We start from the raw sequence: 24,808 nt of genomic DNA on the forward strand, positions 1-24,808 counted from the left end.
AACTCTCATGATAGGTTTCCTGCAAGTAAATAAAATTAGATTTTCACATCCTAAACATAATTTCTGTCCGAAAATCAGTGAATATTTGACATCATACTATCAAAACAGTAACATTTTAATACACTTTTGTGTCATGAATAAGTCCAACATTTGAAACATGGACTTAAAATAACAGGACAACAGAGTAAAACTTTTATTTCAGTTATCGTGTACACAAGACGCTTTGGCAAAATGTGTGGCTTTTAAACAACCAATAATGTGGAACATTTACACACCTTTGACACAATGATCCATGCGGTTGTAACGGTTGTCTCACTGTCACAATAAAAGACGTCATTTTCTCCATTACAGACCAGAACGACAGATGTTTTACACGCATCATTTCAGACAACTATGTACAACAACAAACATAAGATCAATGAAATGTGTTACGCTTGATATTTATTAGTACACAAAAACGATCAGTGATAGAAAACGTTCCTCTTTCCTCCCTTTCGGTTGCTAAAATCCCGGCAGCTGCTCTCTATTTACAGGAAGTGCAAGTGTGCCTGTGTGCGATACACACATGCGTACAGTAACTGTATCCACTCCACCATCAAGTGCCATGTTCTGGTTCAATGTGGTCCGCATTTGGAGTCCAAAGGGAGTCTCTTTCACCGGGTTTGTGTCTTCAACCTTAAAGTTTCCGCCGGCAGCTTTGCCTCCAGTTCAAAAATACCATGGTAATTTTTAACAACTATAAAGTGCTATAAAGGGTTTCTTTCATAAAGAAGTTGTGTGGATTATCTATTGTGAGATGACGGTTCATGCTGGCTTGGGTTGAGAGCATTTCATTCTCCCTTTGTCCTCCAGATAGTTCAAGCAAAATCCTTAAAACAGGGCCAACTGTATCCTGAGGTCGCCCGCACTGGTAGATCCTTGTGAGTAAATCCAGGTTAGAAGTGCAATGCACTCTGCAGAGTTGCTTGGATGTGTCCACATGCATAGGGGATAAGAACCTAGTCTGTCAGCTTGTGGACGTAGTTGACTGGGAACTTCCCGCTCCTGGACAAGTCTCCTTCGATGTGGCCGGTCTATGGGGACAGAAGATTTCATGTTGATGTGTGCAGGCGGATGACGAACGACGACGTTTGAGGGCGTCAGATGGTAGTTTCACTTACCCACCAGTGGGGGTCACTAGAGCCGGTGACAACAATGATCTCGTCTTTAAAGAAGGCGAGGTGTTCCGTACTGCCAGCTCTGCAGTCCACTAAAGCCTGGACCCGCTTCTGATGCGGGCGACTGCCAGACACCTGATACACACACAAACACACGTTGCCATGTACATTATTCGAGATCCATATTAATGTGGATGAGTGTCCCTCCAGACTCAGAGCTTTAGAGCTTTCCTCCACTGACCATGGCGTTCCTGCGAGGGCGTGGTGCAGCGACAATGGCAGGTGAGGAAGATGATGTCGATGATGGAGTGGGACTGCTCCCCACCAGGCTGCAGTACTGCTCCTCCTGACTGCCCACACAGGTGGGAGACAGCACGCTGCACCTCGCCTGGCTCCCTCCTCCACTGCTGGTGCGACGGTACGACGTGGTCTTATCAGAACTGAAGAGACAGGATTAGATTAGAAACAAGTCCACGGCCCCCGGACACCTGTGGACTCTCACCTGACTGGGCCGATGTGGTTCTGAGACGACGACGCGAGGCTGTGTTGCGACGAGGAGTCTGAAGTTTGCTTCAGCCCCCGGCCGTGTGCAGACCTCAGGTGTTTTCCCGCCTGGTTTTGAGTCTCCGCGCTTGGAGAGGGGGGCGCGTGTTTGGTCTGAGGCTGTGGACTGGAGCAGTGCGCCGAGTTGGAGGCGCGGCGGGGGGGAGTGGCGCCACCTTCCTGAGTCGAGACCGAGATCTGCGGGTCGGAGCGACCTGGAAAGGAGGATGAAACGGATTCTAACTCAAGTCATGTCAAACTAAGGGACCCTCAGCCAGCAGTAGCACCTCTCTGGACTTTCACAGGAAGTGGTGGTGGTGGCATCAATCCTCCAGAGGGGGCGCTGTTGGCTGGAGGATTTTTGTATAGGAAGTCGATGTTCTCATAGGTCTGGCAAGGTCGAGAGCTGGAGTGGCCACTGGCAACGCTCCAGCGAGCGAAGGAAGCTCCATTCCCTCGGTTGGTTGGTGGAGAGCATTTTTTGGGTAAAGGACTCACCTAGAGACAAGAGACACATGACGCATGGATTCAAGTCATGACACCTAAACGCGGAACACGTGACTGGACGCTCACCCGCTCATCCAGGTCGTCCTCGCTGTCGTACAGCTCCTGGGACGGCGTCTCCCACGGGAACTCCACGTGGATCTGAGAGTTGAACTTTCCACTCTGCGCCAGCTCCAACTGAAACACACAAAAACAAACATGCTCATCAGTTACACAAATAATCCAGAGGACCAACAACTGCTCCAGTAACTTTGGAGTTCAGGAGAGAGACGGCCATAAAAACGCCAGACTCTCTGAACCATTGACCTTTTGTCAAGTCCATCTGGTTCATTTTGGAATTATCCTGCACTTTTTGTATACCTTTTTAATAATACTTTCACTGAGAAACCATGATGAATGAATATAAAATAAACAAAGAAAAAAAAGTGAATCGCAAGAATCAATTAAAACGTGAAAATACCACTACTAGTAATAATAATAATGATAATAAAAATAGACTTAATAAACGCTGACATTAGAAATTAATAAATAAAATACAATCCAAATTTATAAAAAAATAATAATGAGGAAATTAATAACAAGAATAATAAGTGTAAGTGTAATTGTCTTAAATTACATTATATTAGACATCCAACATCATGTTCCTTTTCTGTTGTGAATTTACAATTGTATTACTACCTTTCTAAGAAAAATGTTCCAAAAAAATTCCCCAAAAAGTTATAAATTAAATATCTAAAATTATATTTATTTAATCAATTTAGACGATACATTTTTTTTAAGCACACAAATGCATTTTCACTCATTGATATATAAGAAAGCTTACAGACTGTTAAATACAATAATAATAAGATAAAGTTGAGCCCAAAACTAAACCAGAGGACCAGAATTCTTACATGAATCCTAAACTGGGTTAGAGACACATATTTTCCATGGTGGGAATTCAACCTGGCTGCTTTGGACACCACCACGTTCTCTGCATGTTACCACTACAATTCTGTTGTTGGAATGAACTCCATTCTCACCAGCTCCACACACTGAGTGTGCTGCAGCCTCCTGGCAATATCCAGAGCCGTCTCGCCCGCAGAGTTCACTGTAGGCGATTAAAAAAAAAACCCAATAGAATTAGAAGTGAATCAAAACAACAACGAAAACAGTCACTAAAGAAACCTACCTATCTGGAGAGAAGCCTTTGCTTTCAGGAGTAGCTTGAGCGACTCGGGCTTGTGATGCAGGACGCTGTAGTGCAGCGCCGTGTTTCCCTCTGTGGTTCTCTTCTCCAGACAGTTGCTGAGGGAATACACAAACAGAGTCCAACTTTACGACAATAACTGTAATTTATGGAGACGTACGTGGCCAACACACAACTATTTGGGAAACAGATGGCTGGAACTGAGCAAAACAGGGTCAAAAAGGAAGAAACAAAAATGACCTTGGACTGGACATTTGACACGCTAGCTAGCGGATAGTAAATAAAATATTGTTTTGTTATGACAAATTCAAGCTCCCATTACACTGCCACCTCTTGTTGACTATAACAACCTCAGTCTGCGTCGGCTTTCAATGAAACATGATTGTAACTCTAGCTTAAACATGAAGTCGCACCTGTTCTGACAGAGGAAATCCACCAGCGCTAGAGAACTCTTCTCCTCCAGCCGCACCGCCAGGTGAAGGGCCGTCTCCTTGATGCCCTGAGGTGCCAATAAAGAGTAAAAATCTGTGATTTAAATGCCACAAAACAAAGACAAATGTCACACTCAACAGGGATTAAAACAAAAGCATCCCGTAAACGTGTTGCTCCAGTTAACAAAACACAACTCTTGGAGGGAAACATTGTGCAAGTGGTCTGTGTAACTCAATGAGTGAGACTCAACGCACTCCGGAGACGCGAGCTCTGACCTGAAAGCTGAAATAATAAACGCAAGCTGGCCAACACAATCAAGCACACACGCGGACGTGCGCGCGCCGGTGGTGTGGGTTCTCACTCTTAGTCACCCTGTTGTGCTGCATCTCACTGAAGGATTCTCTTCTGTCATCCACTTCCTGCTCTGGACTTACAGTGTGACGGGGAGCGGTTGAAGAGATGGAGGCCTCCTCGCTGTCCTCCCACATGATCAATCTAGGTGAGTTTATTAACCAGTAATACTCCTGAACAGTCATGTTGCTAGTACAACATACTCATGTCCACTTCTAAAAACAGGCCAGAGTGGAGTGGACATAATTTAGCATGCAACAAATCCAGCATTTCTGTCCGAGAAGCGACGCACAAGAACCTCCAGAGGATCCGCCTTCTACAGCGTCCTCCTGAGCCATCACCTGGGCAGCAGCCTTCCAGTCCCGCCAGATCTCTCTGATACCAGGTGGGTTACAAGACAATTTAGTGAAATAATAAATGTATAATAAGTATTGCAAAATAAGTGAAAATAAAGTAGGATGATAAGTGTGGAGGAATAATGTGAAATTATCATGAAATAATGCAATAAAAATGAAAAAAAAAACGCACAAGAATGTCACAAAATAATGTGGTATCAAAAAAATAAAGCATCGAAAAATAATAAAATAACATGATACTGCTCCAAAAATATTTCTCACAGCCTGCATAAAATCCTACTTCCTCAAGTTCCAACTGATCATTTTATGATCATAATGAACTATTTCTGCTGTGTTCTAAGTAGCTTTTGAATCATGATTTGAGTTCATATATAGAGGAGAGGAGAGGAGAGGAGAGAATGAACTGTGGGCTGCGATGTAAACAAGACACTTTAGTTGACAAAGCGCTTCAAACCCTTTGGAGGACACGGGCTCTTTTCCCAAATTTTCCTCAACTCAGCTCAACAAAAGTGGTTGTTGAGGTTCAGCAGAAACTGGATGAAATATGTGCCGAGCCAAGAAGCTACATATTTCACAGAATGTTAAAATGGTTAATGTGAACTTGTGTGGAACCATTGACCATTTGGTCGCCTTTAAGCATCATAATTCGCAGGACAAAAATGATAGATGAATAACGTAATGTAACTATTTCAAAAAGCAGCCACACTTCTGCTCCATCTTCTCTTCGTGTAGCGCGTTGCGGTTGAGCAGGATGTAGCTGTCATGCAGTCCAGATGCATGACATCTGGGGGATTGTTGGGGCGTTAGATTGTCAGATATAAATAAGGTTTATTTCGTGTATTTACAGCGTGCGCAGGACGCAGCTCAGGAGGCTTGTCAGAGCCGTGGCAGTAAATTCTTCTCACCTGTCCATCAGACAACGTGGGTGGTTTGGAGAGGTCCACTCCCTCAGCGAAGAGCTGCAGAAGCGCGCAGATATCTCGACTCTTCACCGCGTCGTACAGCAGACCGGGATCCGCCTCCTCTCTGCGGAGGACGTACCGGCGCTCGGCGTACTTCGCTACGATGTACTCTTTTCTTGCGTTCCTGAAAGAAGATCATTTAACGACAAACATCCGACACGCTTCAAGATGGTCTTACTCACATGTCGCTGTGAGGCAGAGGTTTGACCGAGTCATTTGGGAGCGCTGCCTCCATGATGTCATTGAAGCGGGTGTTGCCGAGACTGACCGCCAGCTGGGACGCCACATGAAAGCATTTTGATAAGAAGCAGACGGCATAAAATTAGAAAAATCTTTTGAACAGCATGAGGCGACTCTTCTGTGCCGTCTGATGTTAACAAATTCAAATGTGTCACACATGACAAGATGATTTCTGAGGATGCTAAAACAAATCCCAGGCTTTTATCATACGCACTAGGATTACTGTAATTCCATGCAGAATATCTGGGGTTAACATGGGTTAAAATGCACCATATGCCTTTCACTGAGTCGATATTAGGCACTACATCAATACAGCATGAGGTTCTCACAACTCAAAAATGTCAAAAAACTGAAAGAGTGTGTGGTTCTGTACCAGCAGCTCTGACGTGCTGAGGAGGTCCAGTGTCAGAGACTGGATCCTGGAGCAGTGGACTCCCAGCTCTCTGTGTATCCCCGAACACTCGATACAGGTCAAGATGCCCAAGTTAGTCGACAGCCACGTCGGGTCTAAAGCAAATGAAGTCAGTGGTGAAGAAATGTTAAGTGTCATGAAGCGTCAACAAGGTGTGTCTTCCCACCTGGAGCGCCGCAGTCAGCACAGGCCTCGTTTCCCGGCATGTGGCGGAGCTCGGCGATGATGGAGCGGGACAGCTCCTGGAGTCCACTGTCCTGAAGGTGGAGCTGATCTCCTCCCAATGCTGTGTTCAGGGCCTCCTCCTTGCTGTTCTGTAGCACCGACACCCAGCTGCAACCAAATAAAATACAGTTTTAAGGTCTAAAAAAAAAAGTTAATATTATTATTACACGGGAGCCTTTTGTCTACGCATTCTTGATTTCTTTTTTGGAGATTCTTCAGTTCAGAGAGTAGGCAGAGAGCAGCACCAAACCACAACATATGTGGCACTTTCCTCAACTTAATTCCACTTTCTCCTGAAACACCTTTAGAGAACACTGACTCAAGAAGGAGGAGCAAGTGGCAGTGGGTGACATGTTGGTGCCTGCTCATATACTCCTATGAAAACATGAGAGATAAAGGATTCACTTCCAAACTTACATCATGCATTCCTGCTCATCCTCTGCTTGGAAGCGGTACGTCCGATTATCTGTGGAGATACAGGAGTCTCTGTTGGTTAGGTGAACTTAAGAAATGACTAGTAAATCACAACCGTGTGACCCTTGGGGTAAAAAAAACAATACCACTATTGGATTGATTTTAAGTTTAGATCAAACTAATTCCACACTAAGTTCTGAGACAGAAAGCACTGAAAGGTTTTGACTCTCATTCAGTGCTTTTTCACAAGGCCAGCAGTAACTGCAAATAAGAAAACAAGGCAGCCAATATTGAAGCGACCGAGAAACAAGGAAGTAGACAGGAGTTTTGACATGTGTTGAATGGGTGACAATAAAACCACTTGTTTTTCATCATGAGTCTCTAGGTATTTCATTATGATGTATCTTTGGGGATTTTTCCAGTGAGAAACTTGTTTTTTCGAGGTTTGATCACATTACAGTTCATTCTTCAGAAGTCATTGTGCCACGAACATTTACATGGAGCAGAAACTGCCTTTTCTTCATGGTGATTTTAACACCACAGTGACACAGTTTGTTTCATAAAGTCAAGGTTTCCACGTTTTATTTGCAAGTTCTGAATGGAGTAGGACACATAAGAAGCCAATCAAGTTAACAGCAGTTACTTTAAAGCCCTTCATATCTATTTGTTCCTGTTCAGTTTCCTGTCCTTTCCATTGAAATCAGTCCAGAACTCAAGTAAAAAAGTGTTCCTCTAAGGCTAAAAAATGCAGCCAACTGTTTGGTCTTCCCTCCCATGCTGCAGTAGAAACATAGCAGTTGGACCCACAATTCTGGAAAGTCACACACACTTAGACACACTTCCACACCGCTGCACAACAAGCGCCCCCAGGCACTTTGAGCCAAGAACAAATTTGAGGGGTCAAATGTTAGGAATGAACGTACGAGTGACCAGGTCAAAGGTCCTTCTGTCCTCTGGGTTGGGTCGCACCTGACAGGTCAGGAGGTTCAGCTTGGCTGGCGGACGATTGATCTGAAGGAAAACAAACATGGTAACATCATTATCCCGGCTGCCACTGTGAAGAACTTCTCAGTGCTTCTCACCGTGCTGTGGGAGATGGTCAGGCAGCCGAATTTGACTCCACATTTTCTCTTCTGCCACACTTTTCTCAGCCTGGAGTGAGAGATTCCCACACTTCATCATCATTGACTGGACACAGTTTCTCAATTCCTTCTTTATCTTGATTGAATCAGGTGGAATGGGGTCTGGTTTGTGTCAGCGCCCTTAAGGAAGATGGACTCTCCTGACTCCTCACCATCCTGCAGCGCCTCATCCTCTCTCTTTCTGCCTGTAATCTGGAGCTGTGTGTATGATGCAGAGCTGGATTCACTCAGCGCAAGACTCTGCCAGTCCTCTCCAAAGAGGGGCCCCGGCGTGACTCGTAATGAAGACCAGCTGGTGGACTCTTCCTTGCCGACCAAACTACTACTTTTCTTTTGCAGGAGTCCTTACATTCTTACAGTTTTATATGCATGTTTTTGGATTGCATGACGTGATCTAAAGTTTTGTGTTGAAAGGAAGAAAATAACATTTGAACTAGAATTGTTTGTATTATCTAGAATGAATTTATTTATGATGAAACTGTTTTACAAATGCTTTAATTCATATATTATGCAGGAAAAATCACAGTTTTAACTCTTTATTAAGTGGGCGCTGCTTTCATTATGGTTGCTTTTGTAGTCACGGTTGAGCATGTGTTTTTTTGCTACTACAGTCCAAAAGAAAAACAGTAAAGACACATTGCGGAACCCATACGGTCACCTCTTTAAGATGACGTACGGCTCCTAAATGGTTTTAATCTGACATCTGGACACACTTTCACGCACCCGTCACTCTTCTTGAGCAGGAAACCAGACTTCTCCGTGCCGTATTTCTTGTTGCCCTGGGGTTGGTGGATGCTGTAGCCATTACCGGAGTTCTTCCTGTTCAGATACTCCTGTCATAAAATCGTAAACGCATCAGTATCGGTCTTTCAGAGCAGGAGACGGTTTGCCCTGCAGCTCTGATCACCTCCTTGCCCTCCACCTGGAGCAGCAGGCGAAGAGAATCCCTCAACTGCGTGAGCTGTTTCATTTCCTCGTCCTGGTCCGAACGCACCTACAGCACACACAGAGTCAAACGTTTAGCGGGATGGCTGACCTGGGTGTGGAAGGAGAGACATGACATTTTGTGTTGCTGTCTAAATAATGCAAAACAGAGCCCAGAAGTGGGGTGTGGAATCCACAGAGGGGACGACTCTGCTTAGCAACAGTTCGGCCAATCAAGACAAGCTGAATGTGGATTATGACTTGAGGCTGAGCGTCTGCATGTCTGAGCGAATATCTGGGCTGCTCACCGACAACCAGAAAAACCTCTAACGTTTGCTGCGGCGCTTTCGCTTTCTTTCCAGAGCAGATTCCAGGAAAGCAAGTCGAGGGGTTGGAATACCAACCTCATGAACCTCAATTTAGTCACCAAAATGTCAAGAAAACAAGCAGAAAAACTGAAAAGAAATAGGAAAATAAATTAAAAAAACAAGAATTACTGTGTTGCAATTTAAATTTAAATAAACAATATATGTGAATGGTGAAATGAGTCTGGTTTCCTTTGTGGTTTTGTAGCTGCTCTGACACCCTGAGGACCAGATAATTGCAGTCAAAGGGCTGCATGTGGCCCCCGAGCCACACATTGCCTGCCTTAAATCAAGTGTTAAAACACACTTCAAGTGGCTGATATAACATAATGAATATTAACAGGACAGAAAAGTCAAAACACATTGCACTGTAAGTACTTCTCCTTTATTGACTAGGAACTCCTTCCGTTGACTTCCCTTCTATCTGCATCTGCAAGTTTTTTGGATCAGTTTAAGATCTCTGCTAGCGAGAAAACAGCCTATTGAACAATGTAACATCCATGGCTTATGTTTTTCTCTGAGCCTTAAATGAGAATTTATTTTACTTTAAAACTTTTGCGGGCCACTAAAAACGACTCTCCATATTGGGCCCCCGGACCTTCAGTTTGTCACACGTATTTTAAACCAATCCCTCATTGGGTTTGGAATTTCACTGCAGTTTCTATCTCCTATTTTGTCTTTTAAACATCTCTCAGCGGTGCACCCCACTTTATTAAACCAACCAGGGTGCCCCTCTATTTACCGTGGAAACAGAGGACGCCAGCTTCTCAATGAACGGCGCCAAATTCTCAGCAGCTTTCAGACCATCCTGAAAGAAACTGAGAACAGAAAAGGAAGTGCTGAGTCACAGCTTATTCATTCAAAAACAACGGTGTTTCACCGCCTGGTGCATCACATGCAGGAGCCATAAAAACCCAGTGATAAGAGGTGAATCTGTAACTGGAGTAATGGCTGTTCCCAGAGAGATGCAGCCATTCATTCAAAGCAAAACTCCCTTTAAGAGAATAGCAGGACAACAGGACAGGGTGGACGCTCACCTGAGCTGGGCCTGGAAATATTTGATGAGGCTCTGCAGAAGATCAGGGCCCTGTCGGACCTTCAGCTCCTGGATCTTCAGAAGGTACTGAAAATGAAAGTGAAACTCTATAAGAGGTCAAATATAAATGTGCTGACAAGGATTTTATTTTTACTACACTGCTGAGGATTCTTCAAACCATAATCTAAGTTAACTTGAACCAACTACACGTATTTCAGACTGTTGGAGGCCCCAAAAAATGACTTAGGGAGGACCAAATCTAGGCATGAGTTTGGCACAGGATAACCCATTTTCTGTCTAATGGAATCTCCACTCACTGGTTTAATCATTCTTGTGCCCTGAGCTGTCTAAAACTGGGTTTGTCCAACTACTAGCAGTTTTTTCAGCAGAGGTTAATGTTAAATCCACCAGGAAAAACACCAGCAGATTTCAACTTTCCACGAACCAGGACACTAGAACATACAGACTTAGTGGAGTGGCAGGTGGGTTTGACACAGCGAGCGCGCTTGTTTTTGAGAATCTATCACTCTCTTTAATGTGTAGCAGAAGCTAGGAAAGCGTTCACATGCATATGATGTATGATTCTGTGTGTGAACCAAGGGATGGCAAATAAATTGTAGTTAAATTCCAGCTGTTTTCAGACCTTTACCTAACTGGGATGCAACAGATTGTGTTTAAACGATAAATAATACATACAATATAACAATATAGCAATAACAATAAATGCGTGACTACAATAAATATTTCATCCCTGAAATATAATATACATTTTAGATGATTTCCACTATACAAACGTTCAGCGTTAATGCATCCATTAAAAATGCAGGGTCGTCATTTGAGCGACCTAAATTAAGTGAATCAGAGGAGGTGAATGAGACCCATATTGCAGAGTTTCATTTTGAATAATACATAACTTCAACCCAATAAGAGGTTATGGCATAGACAAATGCTTTTCTACATTCAAAATTGATACACATTCACGTCAAAGCATTCCTATAGGAAGGAAATGTGTATCATTTGCAGAGCTTTCTTTCCGACCTTCATTGTGAAGGAGCATAAGCATGACATGCAGCCTGGGGGCCACATGTGGCCCTTTGACTGTCATATCTGGCCCTCATGAGGTCAGAGAACTACAAAAGAAATCATGCCCTTTCTTCATTTTCACCAGTCAAGTTTTTTCCATGTAGCTATTAATGGTCAAATAACATTTACATTTTTCTTTTTATTGTGACCCAGGTGTTTTTTGTTTTTTTTTTACAGTACAGTTACAAAAAACCAAACAGTTTATGTACCTAGATTATGTTATGGTGTGGTCAGTTTAAGTATAAAGGACCATATCTAACCATATAACTACCAAAAAGATCAAATAAATCTTTTCAAATTGTGTGCTCCTGCAAGTGCGTGAATGATGTCATCAGTCATTCAAAGAAAGAGCGCCGGTGTGACGTGGTGGTACGTAAAACTGCGGCATAAATAATAGGTTTTATAAAAGAAATTGTGGTTCGATATTTTTTTTTATAAATGGCATGTATCAAGGGTCTATTTTATTGATAAAACTAATGAAAATTACATTTATGGAAATGACTACTATGAACGAATGTAATGGGAGCAAATACCATAGGCATTGATAAACTAGTCTGAAAAGTGAAGGATTTATATTTATTTTCATTTTAAAAACGTTTGGACACATTTTTGAGAGCTATATATATATATATTAGGGCTGTCAATCGATTAAAAAAAATTAACTAATTAATCTCATTTTCTTTAATTATTTAATCGCGATTAATCACGATTAAAGGTTGAAAGTCTGTGTATTCCAGGCAAACGCAAAACTATTAAGATATGTAGCTTGAAAGAGATTTGTAAAGTCAAGTAATTTGTAATTTTTTTTACTTTTTATTTGGGCAAATACAAATCACAAGAGCTGCTTGCTTACAAACCAATGCCGTGGCCAAAACAACATCAAAATAAAATTGAATTAAAACAATAAAAATAAATAAATAAAACTAAAGAAAACCAAGAGCAGACGAATCTGCTTCTTCTATGAAATGATGCAGCTTACCCATCACAACACAGCCACTGGTATCTCAAACAATGAACAACTATATTGCCACAAAAAGACCATAAAGTGACCTAAGAGTGTATCAAGTGCTCAAAATGAACGTAAACATTCACATTGTTATTGGTATAGTGCAAAAACACTTTAACTTTAACACTTTAAACTAGGAAAATCTCTTTGGCTTTCTTCACTGAATTAGACTTAACTTTGCTTTTTTTTGCAGCCAGTTACCGAGACACACAAGCTTATTAACACTTTCTGGAGTCAATGCTGCTCTTTTCTTTTGGACAATGTGGCCTGAAAGTGAAAACAGACGTTCACAGGGCACTGTGGTAGCAGGGGTTGACAGGTATTTCTGAGCTATACCTGCAGGCCTGTTGTGTGTGTGTTGCCTTTCTGACCACCACTTTAATGGACAGTCCCCTAACTGTATTTTTGGCTCTGCCCTGTAGTGAGCCAAAGCTTCGTTTTCAGACTCCTCTGACTCCTCATCTGATTCTGTATCAGAGGAGGCCATCAAGAAGGGGAATGTCTTCTGCTTCTTCTTCTTCGGCTCCTCCACCTCTCTTCTCTCAGATGAAGAACACTTCCCACTTTCGTTCTCTAGCATCAGCTTGTGAAGTAACTCCCATACCTCACCTCGTTCCTCTTTGGGAAGGAAGTAGTTCAGTGACATATCTGCAATAGAAGGTACAGTTTTAGGGTCTTTTTTCAAGCAATCAATAAATAGTTGTATTTCATTATTTCTGTGAGGACCTCTCATTGACATAATCCCCAGCCTCTAACCCTCAACAATCCAAAACATATGGATAACCTTAACCAGGATTCTGAACCAAACTTGCACCTAATTATAATAAACTTATTTTACTGATGTTTAACCCTCTAAACCTTGTGAGGACAGACCAAATGTCCTCACAAGAAGGTGGCCTGCCAAGAGTTGGTACTCACAAGTACTGTAAAACATGCCCAAACACACACACACGCAGACACAAACACACACTGCACACACTGAACCACATAAGAGAGAGGACAAAAGATGTACTTGCCTGCATGGCTCAAGTAATGCTCAAGCTTCTCCAGTTTAGAAATCTCTTGTGCTGTCAACATCACAATGTTGGTCTTGTGCTGAGCCAGGGCTCAGTTGTCATTGATGAACGATGTCCAGTGGTCATCGGTGAGGGCGACGTATGCAGCTTTGTCAAGCATGCTCATTACGAGTGTCAAAGAGTTTATAAATGCGAGTCATAACTGTGCTCCTTGACGGTAGTTCAAATGAACTGTCCCCCGATGCCAATCGTAAGACATGCTTAAGTCCAGCATCCTCCACAATGTTAACTGGCCGACAATCGCCGGCAACCCAAACCGCAGGTTTGGAGATTGACCGACTGTACTCGGGAAGCGTTGTCTGGCGGCTGGCAGAAGATGCGGTGCTTTCCGTTGGGTGTTTCGCTTTCAAATGATATCTTAGCGTGGACGTACTACGATGGTAGCGGAATTCAGACTCACAAATTGAGCACACAACTTTAGAGCGGTCTGTTGTTCCGTCCGTGTTTTGAAAAAAAAACTTTCCATCCAACAATCCTCTTCCAACGTTCTCCATCGCATCCAATCTGGTGTTAGAGCCAGTCGATTACACGCAAAACCAAGACCCGGATGTCCAAAACTTCCCAGCTTCGGTGTCAGGTGTCGCGCATGCGCAGTGACATAAATTATGTTATCGCCGTTAAATTATTTTAATTAGTTAATCACAGTCACATTAATCTCGTAGATTAACGCGTTAACGTCGACAGCCCTAATATATATATATAATATTTTAATGTGAACACAGATAAAGCTTTTACTTTGAAGCCACACATGAAGCCTGCTACTGATCTCACCTGTAACCACACAAACATACTACTATTCATTTCACACAACACAAAGTCTCGATTTAATGTATAATTTAAATTCCATCTTTGATGTGGAATGTGATCCAGGATGTGTGCAGCGAAGCATGAGCTCCCTCTGAGAGAACAAAAACTGCTTTTCTAACTGTCACCTGTAGAAGTTTTACAGACTACCTACCTGTACTTACACTTTATTAGCTCGACCTAACCACCTGCACTTCACAGCTGCTGCTATTCAACTTAAAGCTTTGCCTTGATGTGTCCCAGTTTTACATTTCACTGTTGAGAAACAGCCTTTTCTCTTGGACAGAAAACTTTTCCGTTCAAAGAGTATTTGCTGTTCAGTCATCCGTCAGTGGAATATAGAGTGAGAGCTCACCTCAGCTGTGGACAGTAAAAGGTTCTGTTATTTGGATTGGCATTGGCGACGTACCTCACACATCTGCAGCTGAAAGGTCCTCCTCTCTCTCTCCATGTCCTCCCCTCCATCTGACCCCCCCTCAGTCCTGATCAGACCCAGCTGCCGGCTCTTCTCCTTGCGCTCCTTCTCCAGCTTGCCTCTGTTGAGATGTGAACTTTGACTTCAGTAAGGAAAACATGGACATCGAAATACAAGCAGTTCTTTAGCTGAGACAAGCTTATTATTTTAAATCATAAAGTCAGTCAATACACAGACAAAACCATTGTAAAGATTCAAACTTGCAGGACAAATAGATTCTAAAGAGGTTCTAAAAAATTGCTGCTCAGGTGAAAAGACAATTACATTTTCACGTCGTACTCCTTCCAACTCCGTTCCATCTGTTTCTTGAGCTCCTGTGTAGAAGAGACAAACACTTTCAGAACCAAACAGTTCACTGATGTTGTGCCACATGCTCCAGCCAGACGAGAACTGGGAAGCAGTTTGATGACTCCTTTGTTTCTGACTAGTTATCTGGCCGGACTGGATTTCTCTCAGACTCACTGCAAAGCTGCGTAACTCGCTGGAAAACAACGTACTGCTGTAGAACGTGGCTCAGTTTGATTCATAAATCCAGATAAACACCCAGATCTAATCTAACTTCCTGGTTGAAGCTCAGCTTGCTGCGGCGGGAAAACATTTGATGCTCGAAAGGAAGGCAGGATTTCTGATGCACGTTCACACACATCAAGAGCAAGTTGCATGACTTGAGTTTTGCAAGACACAAACATAATCCTTTACAAAATATTTTAATTGCTTACAAAATAAAAAGAGAAAATGTACATAATTAACAACCTAAATATTCAACCTATTCACTTTGTCAAAATTGATCTGAGGTCAAAATTGATCTCTTCAAAATCATGTTTTTAAGTATATTGATTCAAGAATCTTTGGTGTGACTTTTTGTGGTGTGTATAACAAGATGTCTCACCAGTCTGCTGTCACGGAGTTCAGACTTCAGCACGTTCTCCAGAGGGAAGGCCATGATGCTGTTGAGATTCTGCACCTATAGCAAGGAAAAAAAAATGTTGGACAACATCCATCTTTCAACGCTGACGCCCCTCGCCCAGGATCTGCCTCAAGCTCTTCCAAGGGAATACAGAGACCTTCCCACGCCAACCGAGAGACATATATTTCTACAGTCGGAAACATTTGGTACCAGTGTTTGCATCATAGAGCAGTAAAAAAATTAAAACAGGTTAAATATGAAACAAAAAGTGAAAAAAAAAAAAAATTTGAATTTCTTTTTGTTCATCAAACTGTTTTACTATCAGTTAAATATGGAAATTCATTGTGACCATTAACAGCTTCTTTAAACTGAAAGTTGTGAATGTGAAACACGTTTCTAGTCATAGTAAAAACAAACAATCATCAACACAAAAATGTTCTCTCTACTCTTTTCAGTGTTGCGTTTTGAATTGCTCATTGAGTTAGGAGCTGTATTTACCCCCACTTTGGCACCAGCGCAATGCTGCCCCAAAAGTCATGAGGCACGTGACCCTGAGAAAAGATTCCCTATTTTTGTGCACAGATCGGTGCACATCTGCAATGACTTGACACTCGGGAGTGAGTCACTCTGAGGTCTGAGGTGAATGATCATTGCCACAGAATCACTGGGAGTGATCCAGTGTCCCACATTTGGGAGCTGCGAGCGTGCAGCTGCTGAAAACAGCTTCCTGACATCACGCAGTGGTGCATGCCCAACATGCTCACGCTCTTTATTTGCTCTGCCCCAGTTAACGCACCTTCGTTGTTACAGTTTGGATGAAGCACTCAGCACTTCAGAGTAGATAATTACTCACCATTGAACATAGAAAAAAATTCTGGCCCACATTTGACTTTCCCTTGTGGCGGCCGCCTTGGCAACAACTGCTCCCTGCCTTGACTATGTGCCCGAAATAAGCCAATATGCTCACATCATCTTGACTCATCCTTGTAGCAACTAACACCGATAGCATTTTCCGCCAATAACAAAGAAGTGGGACATTCACCGCCTCTCACAAATGAATCCCGAAATAAAACAGAAGATTCCTCCACACTACGAACATAATAATGGCCGATAGAGCACAAGTCGAGAAGAAGAGTTTCTTCTTCATTGTTTGTGAGAAGATACAGATATACAGCGCCACTTACAGGAGTGGCTTATGGAGTTCGGCCTTGTTTTATTAAATCAAAATAATGCCATAAACTGTAATTCTTTTACACCTAAATTGGGTTTCAAATTCAGTTCTGCAACCCCAGCTGGCGATAACAGAACATAAAGGTCTTGCTTGCTTTTCACAGAAAAGAGGCAGCAACTTCTCACCAGATTTTTGAGCAGAGCAGTCACTTCTCTGGTGAACACAGCCAGGTTCAGGAAGCCTGTGGAGACTTCGTTGTTGTCCTGGGTGAGGTGGCTGTTGCCCAGGTTCTCCAGCACCTCGATGTACTGCTCCTTGTTCTCCACGTGATCTGAGGAGAAGGAAACAGTTCCACTGTCAGTTGGATCGACTTTTTCACGGCCACTAAATCGCTTCACACGGTGGCAACAGCTGCAAAGTTGAAACACCTGAAATCCAAAGAGGGAACGTTCAAAAATCTGGCCTCAGATAAATAAAATAAAGATGAATCAGAGCAGCATATGTGTGGACCATCTGCACGCCCAGACTAAACAGACATGAGCAGCAATAAGCAGGGAAAGTGCAGTGGGTTAATATTTCTGCTCCAGTTTCCACTTGGGGACGAACACAACATGGTGAATTGACCTGACAAGAGGCTGCCGCAGATGTAAAGTGAAATATTAATCCAACTATAAAGGCTTTTAAACCACAGTCATTGTACATCAGCGATGACACCTGCGTAGATGGAGCTGTGCATTATGCATGGAGAACAGAAACGACAAAGACGACTGAAAGAGCGTCAGTTAAAGAGTTTGTATAAGCTTGGATGAACTGAAGCTAAAAGAAGTTTTCACTGGAGGACTAGCGTCACATAGATCCTAGGCTGGATTTGAAGGGATGAGGTTATATCCAAGATTTTAGGAAGCTATTTTGAGGGTAGTTCTATGCGGCTACTCTGGTGGATGGGTTTAGGTTGAAGTTGTTTTCAAGACCACCAAACCTGAGACAGTCGAAAACTTTGCAGTAAGTATAATGTGTGTCGCTGATCGACTTGCGCCTCTGTATTCAGTATTCAGTTTGGACTTGGATCCAGCCTCGGACTGGGTTAGGTGGTCTCGACTACAACATCAAACATCACCATCTTTATGGTGCACTTCATATGAGTATTTATTTTCTACTAACATATAACATCATTCTGAGAGGTATTTTAGAGCTACAATTGTAAACACAGCAAACCAAAGCCCAGTATTGATGTTTGTATTAAAGGCCTTTTTCAGAAAATCCAAAAACGGAGGTTTGAAATGACAACAAACCATTATTGATCAAATGATAGAAAAGAATTGAACACAGAAAAGAAACACGCTGCCCAAAAGAAGTGCACATTTGTGTCCCGAAAGATGTTTTTTTTTTTCTTTCTCTGAGCCAGCAAATATCCCAACTATTCGAGGTGTTGATCATACCTCAACCCTTTGACAAAAGTTTTTATACAGGAGGGTGTTCCTGGAGTTAAACATCAAGTCTGCGGTTCAACTCCTCTGCCAGGACACACACGAAGCCCAAGACCGTCCTGGCAGAATAGTAGCACTTAGTGGTTTTCTGCAAAGCGGAATGAGAGAAAGGAGAGAGAAGTTCTTTTTGTGACCTAGTAAGAAGTTACCGGAGGGCTGAAGAGGAGGAGTGGGCCGGTGAGTCACGGACCTTATCTGTGGCTACCATCAAACCTAATGAAGGTGTTCAGTCAGAAAATGAGGGGAGGCAGAAGGTGCTTCCGTTCCACTGACCAAAAAGTTACTGGACCCAGAGGAGGCGGAAATCAGCTTACAGTTCTCAAGTACAGTAACCTTTTCCTAGCAACTTCACAAAGTACTTTCATAGGTGCAGAATATAGAAAATGTACTAGGGGTGTGAGGTATACATTTGGCCTTGGTGGAGATTTGGACAGACATTCACAGCAGAACTTCTAGCTTCTGAAAGGCAGTATTGGCATCATAACATCCATGAGATATACACCATGCAATATAAACAACACAAACAGCGCCTCAGTTTGCAATAGCAGGGCTGCAAAGAATAGTCTCTAAACAACATGTGACATCATCGACTACAGTAGTAGCTCATTTCTGGCTGTAAAAAATGACTCGCCTCGAGTCATTTTATCGCCGATTTTCACCAACTAGTACGCCCCCCCCAAACAGCTTGTACCTACTTGACTTATTCCTGCACCAACTGCACAATTCCTTCGCTCATTCTATACATTCATTCATTCATTTTCTACCGCTTTAGAGTATGCGATCAACCTGGCCAATTTTGGACTGTGGGAGGAAACCTGAGTGAACACAGTAAGCCTCCTTGAGTTTCATTTTTTTTTTACTATTCATATATTTAATTTGATGCAGACTGTGAGGCAGCCTCTTCAGCATCTCCAGTCAGCTGCAGAAACTCCTTATTTATTCCCACGCTGAGGAACAAGATGAAACATTTTCACCACCAAATTTGTATAATCTGCCCCTAAAGTCTGGCCAGCGAAGTGAACCACTGAGACAATTTGGCACTGGATGAGTCAAAACATCAGCACATAACTCACTTGTTATTACATTAGGGTCACCAACTCCAGGTTGAAAAGAAACCCTGCACCCTTTGAAACCAAATTAAACAGGACTTCCCTCTCCACTAATGCAATTGTCTTCGGCAGCACCATCTGTCCACAAACACCAGACTGTCCTCAAAAATCATCTCCGGTTATCCAGGACCCTCATGAACTGGTGTTGGTTTGAGACATACAAATAGTGCTGTATATGTGTGAATGCAGAACAACCTCTTGCAGCTGTGCTGCAGCTGAACACATCTGGCTGCCTAATTCGGGGCATCTGGCTTGCTGACTCAGTCTTACTGAAATCCAAGTTTATTCCTCAAAATTGGAAACGGCTTCAATTCCAGAAAAACATGAGGATGTTTGATGTCCCTTACTTTCTCCTGCGCATACTTGTGGGGAGGACTCAGAGCTAAAACATGGTGGAAAACAAGGAAGCGGATCGTGACACACCAAACATCCACTCCCTCACACTTGCCAAAACCACTCATACTATTCACCCTGAAAACAGAGGACACATGACGAAACCATCTCCTTCTATATTCATGTCAACACAATCACCCATGGGCAACAAGGGGCCTCACTCATAAACATGGCAGCCCACGCGAGCGTGCTGATGTCACCGGCTTGAACAATGAATCATGGGAAGAGGCAGGAACTGCTTAACTGTCATTTTTGGGGCTTTACTCAGCTTTTCAAAGGTCAGTTATCTGCAGAAATCTAAATAGCAAATGCCCCCGACTGAACAACATTTATACGTAACAACACACGGTGACTCAAGATCCGGTCTTCTTTTCTTTGGCAGTGAGAATAATGAGACGCTAAACATTTCCACGCAATTTTGACTGAGACAAAAAGTCAAAGTCGAATTTAAGTTCTGCATGCGATTTAAATACATATAATTGGTACATAATATACTTCAATGCTGATTTTAAGTCGTTCTACAGTTTACTAGCTATGTTTTTAAGCTTCCGAGAACCACAACAAAAGAGGGAGTCCAGTTAAAGTTGGGAAAGGAAATATGTTGAAGAGGTGAGTCCGGTAGTATGGATGGGCGATAACTTATCGTAGGCGATATGCTGGCGCGACGGCAGGCTGCGCTCTCCAGCTATGCGGCATTTGACAGCCGACACCAATCGTAGTTTTAAACTTATTTTTACGACAGGGAACCTTTGATAATGACACTGTCGACTCTGAGTCTCTGGATCTGTCTTTATTTATCATATAGAGTGGTCCTCACAGGTTCACTGACGCAGTCGTCTGCCTTGGTTCATATCAACACTTGCAGGTCTCCCGCTGCGCTGGCGCCTCTGCGAAACACCCTGGTGAAAAAAGTTGGGTATTGGACGGAGCTCCGCTCCGGTATTGGCGGCGGCGTCCTCTTAGGGTTCAGTGATCGCGGACACACTCTCACAGGCAGCGCTAATGCTGCGACTCGGCATTAGTTAGGGACCATCAACAAATTCTAAAGTGGTCGAAGTATTAGCGAATGGAAAACACCCATTTTAGGTGAGAAAATTGTGAAAAGCTTTTTTCATCACACAAGACAAAGGACTGACAGTTTGTATAATGATTTGGAGAACGGAATATGACTAAATGATCATTTATTCACATGATTTCTAATATTTCTTCAATAGCATCTGGGAAATGGGTCCAGACTGGTCCATAGTTCAAGTATACTGTTAAGAGACATGAGATACAGCAGACAGATGGCTCAATTTAACCCCTAAATAAAGCTGGCAGAGCAGTAAGGCAGCGGGACTCGCACTGATGAAACACCTGATACGTGAGGTCTTCTGGGGTCACTGTTTTCCCTCACTACTAGTTATTTTAACCCTGCAAAACTTAAACCTATTTTGGGCAGCAGTAAAGAGTGGACAAATTTAACCCGTGGGTTTTCCAGGGTTAAAAAGCTAGTAAAAGTGTAGGTCCAGAAGCATCACATGATAATGTTGGTGGTTCATATATCACTGACATTTGGTAGAGTCGCTTGTCGAAGACTTTGTCAACAACGCATTTGTTTCCCCAATAGAAAACCAGTTGTGAGCAGAAGGAAGCAAGACAACCCGCTCCAAGTTGGGACAACAGTTTTGGGTGAAAACTTACTCATCCCAGTACTATGGATTGCTTTAATCATCTTCTTCATCCTCTGTAGAGTTGTGTGGTCCGTTTCTAGTGACTGTGAAGGAGAGAAACACAAAGTTAGAATTCGTCACATTTACATTTTGGGCTTGTCATTTAGAATAACAGGGAACCTCAGAGAAATATTGTTCTATATACCAGACAGGCACGTCAGTCCTGAGAAAACCCCACAAAAACAAAATTATTTCTGAGACTTGACAGACTTAATTCACCTGTGTTGTGATCTCATCTCACCGGCGGGAACCAGCGGGTGAGTCAAGTAAGCTGGAAAGAAGCCTGTCTAGTTTTGAATTCCTCAAAAGATGGCACAACTTCCGCCAGTCTGCCTGGCTGTCACTTTCATGACTTTACGCAAGAGCTTTGCTTTGTCGGAAGGAGGAAATCGGTGTACGCAAATAAGCATTTAAGACGCAGACTAGACAAGGATTGCGTCATTCATTCGGGTAAATAATAAATTCCACACCAATAAGCCTTGAAGTACATACAGAAGCCACTTGTTACACTGAACCAGACAAGCAGTGCTCCACCTTTGTCGCTGGAAATAGCTTTAATGGGCCGCAGCTCGGTCAGACGGAGCTGTTTACACGCCTTTATGGTCCCTCCCTCAGTGTTACTTCACTAATTTAAAGGTGGCGTGCAAGACTGGGAAAGTGATTCGGACGAGGATGAGGATGGGAGGGAGGCTTCTCTCCGCCCGTTAGGTTTGGAAATAAAAGACAAGCCGGTGCAGGCCGCGGAAACAGGTTGAGCTCTTCACCTGCAAGAGCGCCGTTGTTGACGTTCTAGACTTACAGTTGGCTTTTGTGCTCACACGCTGTCGAGCCACGTGTGTAGCACTTCCAGCCACATTGATATCCGATCCTCATCTTAAACATTACACTGGAGCTGGAAGTTGAACCCCCAGCGTTGAACACACTTGGAAAAATTACAGGAAAAGACCCTTCCTTCGCTCATGTTTTTGACATGGCCTCTAATCACTGCGGGTCTGTCCACAACCGTGCCCACACATTACTAGGTCCATTCATCAAAAGGCTCAGACTAAATATAACCACACAACTGCCTGGTTAGCAGTAGAGTCTGGCTTCACACGGTTGGGAACACATGACGCCACTGTCTAAAACAGCTTTGAATTACAAGCTAATAACAACATTAGCATAACACGACCAGATTTAACTGAATAGTATCATGGTTCAGTTTAAAGTGTATCGCGCAAACCATTATTTTACCTTATATATTCTTTCTATAGGAGGGACATTATGACTAGTCGACTATTACCGAGTATAAATCAGACTTGCACATTGATAAGTTGTGATGTCATCGCTCTCTTTCAGGCTACATCCACATTACACGTCAAAAGCCGACCAGGCTTTTAGCTAGGAGGGCGTCTGGGCGTCTGCAAAACATGAAAAAATGGACGCCCAATTCTCAACTGTAGCTTGGTCACCAGTTTACGCTGGTATATGGTGGCATCTGGCGGCCAGGTTTCGGTCAAGAATCAGGCGTCCATTTTTTCATGTTTTGCAGACGCCCACTCGACTACTCTTCTAAGGAAGTCTGCGACTAGATGACTATCAATATAGTCATGAGTTGCAGCTGTGTTCTGTAGTTCAGAGCACGTATCAAACTCCAGGCCCGGGGCCCAAATATGGCCGGCCAAGTCATTTAATGCGGCCAGCAAAACAAATTTAAGAAGTGTCGCAGTTAGCGAAGATTACAAGCGTCAACAGTTCATCCAGGAACCTCCAAAACTGTTTTGGGTAAATGTGAATTTGATTCATTTAGGCTGCGTGTCGGGTCACAGAGAAAAACTCATGAGCCGCCATAAATGAAACTTGCTGTAATGAAACTGCTGAGCCAGTGGGTCCCGAAATATTGACTTTGACGTGCTTTTAAGGCTCATAATGGTCTTAAAAGCACATAAAACGGTCGAAAATTGTTACAAAAGTTAACAATTTTCGAGCATGTGTATGATCGCCTGAACCTAGTCGATGTTTTACTGAACGTTGATAAGAATGGAATTAATGGGGGCCACACGGATAAAACCAACTTGCTTGTTTTAATTCACATCTTTGCAGTTTGAGTAGAAAGAACTGACTAGGATCCTCCTAAATGCATTGCATAAAACAAAAGTGTCCGAGTTAGGGACTGGACATTGGCGCCACTGTCAGGAGGAAACGTGGATGAGATTTGTGAAAGCACTTTCGAGATGATTTGCTCAAAGGTTCAAGGCAGCTCTCTCACTGCAGGGCTTCAAACAAACACATACGCAGAGTTGCACCAGATGTAACGCATAAACACTCGACTGTTCACTCATCATTACCTCACACAACCTTGGTTTTCCACCTCACTAAATCACCGGGGCTTCTGGAGGAAACTCACGGTAGAAGATCGATTCTTTTACAAACGTATTATTGACGTGAAACTACATGACAACAAGCGGGGACTGGGCAGAGAACAGAAAGCAGCCGTGAAAAAACACCTCTCCCGAGTCCAAAGTGCACAGGTAACCGACACAAACAAGGCGGCTTTTCCTGACTTCTCTCACCTCTTCCACGGTCCAAACCGTGTTCCGACAGTCGCTCATCTTGGACTGGAAGCATGAAGTCGCCGGTGACGACAAGTCCTCGTTGGTCAGAACCACAAAGTCCGAGATACTGATTCGCTCCGGCATCGTTGCTGGACTTAGCACGTCAGGGAGAGGCTAAAGTTGCAGGCGTTGTTCCCATTTGAAGGAGAGGTGTCTCTCCTCCTGCTCCCGTGTGAGTGGAGACGGAACCGGGCCACTTGGACCGGAGTTTCTGAAGGTTTGTCAGAGCGCAGTTGAGTGTCCCGGAGCCGCGCGGTGTGTGTGTGTGTGAGGAGGTTGGCTATTGTGCGCGCGGACGCAGGGAGGGAGGGAGGGACGGGGGGAGCTGGTCACGTGGGAATGTTTGTACTTCTGGGCTCTGAAGAGCGAGAGAGGAGCGAGGAGAGCCTCGTCCGTCTCTGTTCTAGTCCATGGTCGCCATGGATATGTGCTGAATGAGCCTTTCACCGAGGAGGCTGAACGATGCTGAGAGCAGCGGCGGGTCAAGGTGGCCTTTCTTCACCAAGTTCCAGTCCCGAACACCCATTTCTGTGAACGCTTCCTCTGTTCTCTGAGCGTTTCATGAACACTGACGAATATCTCTGGGAAAATGATACTAAAGGAGTAGGATCAGTTCAATAAATGATGTTTTCAAGTATGTACTGTTATATATTAATATCAATTTAGTATTTTCAAATACTCTTGTGTAACATTTTCTTACAATAATAAGACCCAATTGCATATAATTATTTATAATTTC

General features: G+C 43.3%; 1 protein-coding gene across 1 annotated transcript; it reads right to left on the bottom strand.

Annotated features, from left to right (window-relative positions):
• Positions 1 to 190: 190 nt before the first annotated feature.
• On the bottom strand, positions 191 to 24,339 carry asap3 (ArfGAP with SH3 domain, ankyrin repeat and PH domain 3). Its single transcript, XM_053845458.1, has 26 exons — positions 24,028 to 24,339; positions 21,447 to 21,519; positions 16,960 to 17,105; positions 15,586 to 15,660; positions 14,961 to 15,010; positions 14,631 to 14,757; positions 10,254 to 10,339; positions 9,959 to 10,034; positions 8,835 to 8,921; positions 8,651 to 8,760; positions 7,868 to 7,937; positions 7,709 to 7,796; positions 6,789 to 6,837; positions 6,313 to 6,479; positions 6,108 to 6,241; positions 5,677 to 5,768; positions 5,438 to 5,618; positions 3,807 to 3,892; positions 3,376 to 3,491; positions 3,227 to 3,294; positions 2,274 to 2,381; positions 1,988 to 2,198; positions 1,660 to 1,915; positions 1,399 to 1,597; positions 1,161 to 1,292; positions 191 to 1,073 (listed from the first exon to the last, which is right to left on the bottom strand). Exons 1-26 carry the CDS (start codon positions 24,151 to 24,153, stop codon positions 999 to 1,001), a joined length of 2,988 nt encoding a protein of 995 aa, XP_053701433.1. The 5' UTR covers positions 24,154 to 24,339; the 3' UTR covers positions 191 to 998.
• Between the last annotated feature and the right edge of the window lie 469 nt (positions 24,340 to 24,808).

The sequence above is a fragment of the Synchiropus splendidus genome, chromosome 16 (genome assembly GCF_027744825.2).
Source record: "Synchiropus splendidus isolate RoL2022-P1 chromosome 16, RoL_Sspl_1.0, whole genome shotgun sequence".
NCBI lineage: Eukaryota > Metazoa > Chordata > Actinopteri > Syngnathiformes > Callionymidae > Synchiropus > Synchiropus splendidus.

Bases quoted from the DNA above. Each gene is read 5' to 3' on its own strand.
- asap3 (XM_053845458.1), bottom strand. From the start codon at position 24,153: ATGCCGGAGCGAATCAGTATCTCGGACTTTGTGGTTCTGACCAACGAG. The intron at 1,293-1,398 runs GTCAGTGGAGGA...TGTGTGTATCAG, and splicing joins GCCCTCGCAGGAACGCCATG to GTGTCTGGCAGTCGCCCGCA. The intron at 1,074-1,160 runs GTAAGTGAAACT...CTGTCCCCATAG, and splicing joins CTAGTGACCCCCACTGGTGG to ACCGGCCACATCGAAGGAGA.